General features: G+C 40.0%; 1 protein-coding gene across 1 annotated transcript; it reads right to left on the bottom strand.

The window, feature by feature from the left end:
- Positions 1-1,938: 1,938 nt before the first annotated feature.
- On the bottom strand, positions 1,939-7,547 carry areg (amphiregulin). Its single transcript, XM_061730082.1, has 6 exons — positions 7,390-7,547; positions 6,549-6,725; positions 6,215-6,443; positions 5,915-6,082; positions 3,950-4,062; positions 1,939-2,255 (listed from the first exon to the last, which is right to left on the bottom strand). The coding sequence occupies exons 1-5, from the start codon at positions 7,424-7,426 to the stop codon at positions 3,972-3,974; spliced, it is 702 nt and encodes a 233-aa protein (XP_061586066.1). The 5' UTR covers positions 7,427-7,547; the 3' UTR covers positions 1,939-2,255; positions 3,950-3,971.
- Between the last annotated feature and the right edge of the window lie 301 nt (positions 7,548-7,848).

The following is a 7,848-nucleotide window of genomic DNA, read 5'->3' as shown; positions in this document are numbered from 1 at the left end:
CTCAGTCACATACGTATACACACACATACACACACATACACACACATACACAGCCACAAAGACATGTACACACACGCACGCATACACACACACACACACACACACACACACACACACACACACACACACACACACACACACACACACACACACACACACACACACACACACACACATACACACACAGACATACACACTGGCTTGTTCACCTGCATGCTTGCTCTGTAGTTTTGGGGTTAGTTAGCGGTAGCGGTAGCTTAGCTCAGACTGTCATCAGATCTCGAGATTTGGGTCGATTGCTGCTCGTGTTTTGGTCAGCTCCGTGTCGGTTTTGTCGGTTTTGTGTTTTGTTTGTGGTTTTTGTTGCAGATTTCCTGTGCTTGACGTGTGCCTCCGTGTGTTCCTGCTTCCTGGATTGGCAGTGGATGTCACCCCCCCTCCCCCAAAGAAAAGAAAAAATCACTGGGTTTGTATGTGTATATTTATGTATGTGTATGCATATGTATGCGTATATGTATGTATATATATATATTAAATATAGTAATAATGCACATATATATGCCTTTGGTTTTTACCTGCATGGTATCAATCATTAATATGTGTGCAGACAAGGTAAAAAAAAAAAAAGCATTCCTGTGTCTCTCCAAATTGAATTGTCACTAACCTCGCGAGAACTGCCACCTGCTGTATCCTTGGTGGCAGTTCTCGCGAGTTTAGTGGCTACAACGAGAACAAACTCGGAAAAACAAATCAGAGATGGATGAAACAAAAGAGGAGACATTTCTGCCAAAAAAGCGAAGACTTCGTGTAAATATCTGTAAAAATGGGATACCGAATTTACATTTCTAAAGAGGAGCAGGACGGGGCTCAGAAACGTCATGTGTCATCAGTCAGTGAATACCAGATTGCCACTTGAGTTAAAATGACAGATTAAAAGAAAATGTAGATGTTTCCCTTGAAGACAATCAATGTGTATATAAACTGATAAAAAAGTGTGCTTTTGGGTTTTCATTTAGGCTCTATTATAGGAATGACATACATAGGAACGTCCACAACATTTCAGTGTCAACAAAGGTCAGACTATCAGATTCTGAGCACCTAGTTGTAGATTGTAAGTGGTTGACAGGTAGTTATTTTAGATTTCTCTTAAATCTGTCTTAAAATGTAATACTGGACCTCGGTTGGGCTGGTGGGACAACAGCGGGAAAACTTCCCGTATTTTTAAATCCAAAACTTGACAGATATGGACGTTCCAGCAGACACATGTGAGTCTGAATATGAAGCAACAGGTATGAACGGCACAGAAAAGGTTTAAAAGGTTTAAGGCAGAAGCAGATTTTCAAACTCGGGCCCAGACTCGGCTACAAATACCAGATTTTCATTCTCAGTAGCGAAGACAATAAATAAGAATTAGGACAGTTTTCTTTATGAAGCAGGTTTCATCATGGACCACAGATGCCATCAAAGAGACTTCGGGCTTCACTTTGCAACACTAAGTTTTTGACATCAGCTATTTCTAACTACCTTATTTCTAGGTTTTACAGTCCCCTTGACCCTTTTATTTCCCCTGACTGCTTTGCTGATTTCAGACAGGTACCGGTATATGTCAGTACCTTATGTTCTTAGTTCAGGTCTCATTAGGGTTAGTTTACACCAAAATTCCTAAAATAACACATACCAGACATATCTGTTAACATCATCTTGTCTTACACAACCTGTAGGTCTCCCAGGCTTTTGTGCTGCTGTCATATCTATCTGAGCTTGTGTTTTCTGCTAACATCCCTCGTGGTTATTTTTGCCCGCTGAATCAGTGCGTGCTTGTAAACAGAGGTATTTGTGTGCACGCTCTGCTGAAGTATGAGATGAATCCAGTGATGAGAATGTAAACAAATTACTCAGGAGCAGAGAGACGAATTACACTTTCAAGTAACACTGAGACACTTTATTGGTGATCAAATTCCATCACTTTTCCAGAGTTAGAAGAAGAGCGTTTCTCTGACCTATAACAAATGCAATGCAATAAATAAGACAAACCTACAGAACCAAAAATTGACTGAATGCTCAGCATTCGCAGACATTATAACAGTGGTCCAACACACAAACACTAAAAACAGTTATCAGCAATAAATAATTACACTAAATAAATTATATTCTAACTGGTTGTGGAAAGTGGTTTCACGCAGCATCTAATGAAGCCGTCTAGTGCTCTCGCTGTCCTCAGACCCCTCTGTGTTGTCCTTGAACTGAATAAAAGGCTGTGGAAACAGAGAAATCAGAAGTTACTAAAGCGTAAACATGCAAATTAATGAATTATAAATAGTCAAAATACATGCAAAGAGCGTATTAGGTTTCAGAACCCAATCAACATTTGCACGTGGGGCCCATCTGAATATAAATCATTCAAAAAATGTGAATTGCTGTGAATTACTTGCTCTGGTCACGTACATGGATAATGTATAGGCATGGGCTTGAATGGGTTGTTTTTTTTAACTTGGTCCCACTCGGGCCAACTACCAAAACGAAGCCAAGTAGTTAACTTACATGGGCTCAAACTGGAATAAGCTCATTTATAGCTCAGATGAGCAGCACTAACAAATGTTGGCTTGGAAACAACAAGCTTAGCCATTAAAAACAAGAATTCATATTTGCTTTTTCATGATTCCTAAACTGAGGTATTTCTATGTTTCTATGTTAATTTTTACAATTATTTTGCAGTAATTAATTATAGAAAATATTTTAGCCATCGCCTACTTCGTTATTACATTTCGGAAGTACAATCTGGTAGAAATTATAAACACATCTACAGTATTAACTACATCGTCCTGTCAAAGCATCAATTAAACGGTTCACAGTGTAAAAACCTGCAGACATCATGTGACTCTAGATTAGTGTTTAAGGGGCAAAATGGGGCAAAATGAGAGAGAAAAAATATATTTGTTGGCATTAATTAAACTGAATGTGTGTAAACGAGGTGCCTAGTAAGCGTGTCACTACAGTCATTGGTCACACTGGCTGATGTTTTCGCTCACGCATGCGGTTTTGTTTTACGCTGGTATGCAGCGCAGAGACGGGACAGGCCGTGACACCGCTGCCTAATCCAGACTAATGCCTCTAGTGGGGATTCCTCCTCATGATGCAACCCGCCACGCTCACCGAAAACAACAACAAACGTGCATGTTCTCCTATAAACCCTGCTCCTTCCTCTTTGGCTTTATAGTCACGTGAGAAGAGGTTGCATGGGCTTAATTAAGCAAGAGTAGAGAAAGAAACACATCACCACCAGAAAAACAAGAAGGTATGAGATCATGTCTTTCTTACAGCATTACACTATTGCTTAAACAAATGGCACACGGCAGCATCCTGATGAAAGTCCGATGGTTTATTTCTATGAACTCTGAGGACTCCACACAGACCAGCCCAGGCAGATACCCGGTTTTTATAGTCTGATACCAAGAATCTGTCTGGTTCTTCTGGATTCAGCTTTGATTTCCAGGGAGTACCAACGGATGCAGAAGAAACTGCAGACGTCAATCAGAGATGACAACCAGACTAGTAACGAGTGGCGTAGGAACGCTGGTGAATGACTGCTGTCGGTTTTGCAGTAAAAACACGTTCACCCAAGGTGTTATTATCAATTCTGCAGAACCTCCTCTATTACTCCTCACAAAAAACCCATTACAAATAGTTTGGTACTCTCTGTACCGATGGTACCAGACTCATGTCACCAGAGAAAAGGTTTTGACAAGGCGAACGCATACAAATGACCAGGCTATGTTGAAAAAAAGTTGGAGGAAACAGCAGTAATACAGTTTTTCTCAAGTTTTTTTTTTTTTTTTAAAGGTTTGTTTTAAAACACAAATGTTAAACACTGTTAACTTTGTTTTTCTGATATTTCCTGAGACTAACCTGGACCTGTGGGCTAGTACGGTGGGTTCATGTATACCCTTACCTCATCGTAGAACTTGATGTTCTCACACCAAGTCACCGGCGGGTTTCTTCAGCTTCTCCTGCTCTGATCCAGTTCCAAGGTAGGATGCCAGGAAATTCTTTTGTGACCTGTAACTGCAAAAGATATTGAACGTGAGAATCAAAGGCAAGCATGTCCCTTGTGTCTGTCATATGACATGAGACATGTGTCCACAGCAGGCTGTGTGGCTTTGACCCTGACAGAAACATGAACGTAAAGGTCCGAGCAGATGTGTTGACGGTCTATAGCCCATAAAAACATATTCATCTATTTCATTTCACTCCATTCTAACCTGAAATGACACTCCTGCTAGTTATCTCAGTTTCTTCATCGAACTGTGGCTGTAAAGTCATAACTGCATTACTGTGCACTTTCTCAGAGTCTGACTTTTTGCCCAGCTTCTAAATACTAGCTGTGATTTGGTCAGATCTTGATAAGGAACCATAAGACTTGTCACGCAATGAGAGTTAGTCACGTAAGACCGGGATATAAAAATGAGTAAGGGCTTGATGTGACACAATTTAATAATAGTAATATTTGTAGATTTCACTACAAGCCATGTAAGTCCATGCTGTAAATGTGAGCAAGAGCCATCTAGGGTGGGTGTGTTAAGGTGTGTTGATATTCGTTTTGATGTGTCAGTGCCAAGAGGTGTTTCCAGGCAGGAAGCGTGGACTGTGAATGTGTGTTACGTTGGGATTCATGGGTGTGGATGGTTGCCTCAGTAATCTTTCCTAGTCACAAAGAGTAAGGATGCCTTTTGTATAGAGTTTAAAAAGAAAATGTAGTTGCAGCTTTCTTGAAAAGTGGTACTGGGATAAAAGCAAAGAAAAGCAGCTCAAAGTGATAGTCAGCATATTGTCATCAGGTGTGTATAGTGTTGAATTAACAATCCCACCTGAAATCCAGCAGCTGATCAAGCTAATAAGAGTAAAGTGATGCCTTTCTGCTCAAATGTGTCACTGTTATTCACTTTTGGCTCCATTTGCTCTATTTTATCAGCAGTTTTTGAGGATTTCTTGAACAAAGTGGTGCTAGGTCATTACTTTATGTGAAATTTGGACTTTATATGAGCATTAAATTGCTCATCATTGTGTACCTGAAGATTTTAATAGTTTTACTAAGAAGGAGATTAATATAATTGCTTTTTCCTCTCTTGTAGCTCGTAGACGTATTCTACTTCAATGGAAGGACCAAAAACCTCATCTCCCAATTCTTGGTTGAAAGACCTGATGTCATTTTTATATTTAGAGAAAATTAAATACAGTATTAGGGGTTGCTCTGATAAGTTTTCTTATAGTTGGGAACCTATTCTTTCTTTTGTTAATTCTTTGGCATCCTTGGAAGATTAATTTAATCTGATTTAATTTAATTACAGGGAAGTATGATATTGCTAACCATGTTTAATTTTTTTTTTGGGTTCCTCTTATGTCAGTTTATTTTAATTTTTACTTATTTATCTTATTTCGTTTTTTTAATTTATTTTTATTTTTATTTTTTTGTTGTTGTTGTTTTGCGTGTCCTGTATTTTATTTTATTACTTTATTTTTCCTATTATTATTGTCTTCAGTCAGAGTTTGATTGGTAATTGGTACTTACTTTGGGACCTGTTTATAATTACGTATTTTGCAGTGTGTGTGTTTTGGGGTGTTTGTTATGTTAAGTTTTGTGTCCTTATTTATTTTATTTGTTGTTTTTTTTGTGTGTATGGTAAAATATAAAACGGGGTATTCTGTTGAACCCTTAAAAAAATGTTTTATTGTGTAATATAATTTACATGGACTACCCAATAAAGAAACATGTTACAAAAAAAAAAATGCTCATCATTAAAGTTCAGGAAGATGAATCTCACCAAAAACATACTGCTTGAAATCAACCCGAATTGAAAGCACGCTGGCTGCAGGATTAACATTTAAATGTACATGTGTGAGTGTATTTGTGACTCACTGAGCACAGGCCATGAGCAGGACGGCGCAGCAGCTGATAACTGACAGGACCACAGCAATGACCACTAAGATGGTCTGCACCAGCTCAGCGCTGTAGCGCTCGTCTTTCGGTACGCCCACCTCCAGAGTTTGGATCCCACAGCGCTCTCCGTCATAGCCCTTCATACATCTGGAATATAGAGAGACACAAACCCATCAATCAGTGACGAGACGGGGCCAGGTGATGAATGTTCAGAGTGCTGGAAGGAGGTTTCAGGCCGATGCATGGACGAGGTGCACCGTGACACTGGCTTGTACTCACATACACACCGGCTCCTGCAGCCTCTCCATGTACTTGCAGTAGCCATGAATGCAGTAGCCCAGGTGGCTGGTGGTGCAGGGATCCTGAGTGCTGCTGAACGTGGAAGTGTGTCCACTGGTGAAGAACGTGTGGTCAGGGTTGAAAGGAGTTGTGCTCTTGCTCTTTTGTCTGTTCTTCTTCTTTCCTTTGCCTTTCCTCTTCCCCCTCTCATCCCTACTGCGGTCAAACCCTGTGAAAGGGAAAAAAGGAAAAAAGGATTTAACTCTTGACTATACAAGCAAATAATTCAATTATTTACGCTATTTTGCTTTTGTTTTCCCTCCGGTTTTCATACCAGGGGAGGATAAAATGTCATTGTCTCCTCCTGAAAGTTCATCATCTACTTCCAGCTCATCATCTTCAGTCAGCAAACTCTGGAGTCCGTCTCCGGAGGCTGAACCCCTTGTAACTCCAGCTAGTTCACCTGAGTACGTGGCCTCAATTTCCTGAGCACCTTGAGCTCTGCTGACAGCTGCAAAAAACAGACCAGACACACAGAATAAGATCACTTGATATGGATGGAAACATTAACACTTTTCTTTATGTTCTACATGATCTTTCAAGAAGCTAATTCCAAGTACATATTCAAAAGTTTAGTGACGTAGAAGTGGACTAAAGTTTGCTGCCTACAGAAAGAACAATTTTTACTCTATTGATTAGAATCAGAGATGATATTAATCAAAGCATTGCAGGAGATGGACATGCTGTAAAGATTAATGAGATTAGTGCAAAAAAGAATGATAATAAAACTGGAACTAGTAGGGGCTAATTTTATCATTTATACCTACGCTGAACTGCTTTCTCTTGAATCCTTCTCTTCTATAATGAGACCAACTGTCCACATCCACAACTACACTGATGATGGATTAAATTCAGTCAAGGTACACCACATATTCAGAATGTGATGGTCGTTCAGACCATCGTTGTCGTAGAACAGATTTAGTCATATGGGAGTCAAAGGTGCTGCTGACACAATTCTCTTTTTTTCACAAAAACACCTGAAATTCTTCTTCCGGCCGAGCAAGTCCGCACTTGCAGATTCACATTTTTCTCCCCGGCTTCACACATCCTCCTTTTTCAAGTTCATTGATTTTAAAACTGTCTACACATGAATTAAAGCACAAGTCCGGACTTACCGATGCAAAGGAGAGAGATGAGGATGAGAGGGTTCATATCCCAGGAAGAGAGTATTGAGTGTATGACTGTCCTTCGCTAAACTATGTCTGAATGTGTGTGTTGGTGTGTGTTCGTCGCTTGCTGATAGTTGTGGTTTGCTCTCCTTACCTCCACTGGGTGTTGCTTTTATAGACCAACGCCTGCCCCTAAACTCCTAAACTGTGTGTGTGTGTGTGTGTGTGTGTGTGTGTGTGTGTGTGTGTGTGTGTGTGTGTGTGTGTGTGTGTGTGTGTGTGTGTGTGTGTGTGTGTGTGTGTGTGTGTTTCACCAAAACCAACAAATATTAGTGTGCGTGCGTGTTTGTGCTTAAGTGTGTAGATGTAATGATTAACTTGCCCCAGGCAACACATTTTGCACCTTATGTACTTATATGATGCCCTTGAATAATTAGACAATAAGACTGAGACATAAAAGCAGTT

The sequence above is a fragment of the Cololabis saira genome, chromosome 9, assembly GCF_033807715.1.
Source record: "Cololabis saira isolate AMF1-May2022 chromosome 9, fColSai1.1, whole genome shotgun sequence".
NCBI lineage: Eukaryota > Metazoa > Chordata > Actinopteri > Beloniformes > Belonidae > Cololabis > Cololabis saira.
Note: the sequence above shows the minus strand (reverse complement) of the source record. Positions and strands in the feature narration are given on the sequence as shown.

Bases quoted from the DNA above. Each gene is read 5' to 3' on its own strand.
- areg (XM_061730082.1), bottom strand. From the start codon at position 7,426: ATGAACCCTCTCATCCTCATCTCTCTCCTTTGCATCG. The intron at 6,444-6,548 runs GTATGAAAACCG...TCCCTTTCACAG, and splicing joins TGACATTTTATCCTCCCCTG to GGTTTGACCGCAGTAGGGAT. The intron at 4,063-5,914 runs GTGAGTCACAAA...TATCTTTTGCAG, and splicing joins CTGCTCATGGCCTGTGCTCA to TTACAGGTCACAAAAGAATT.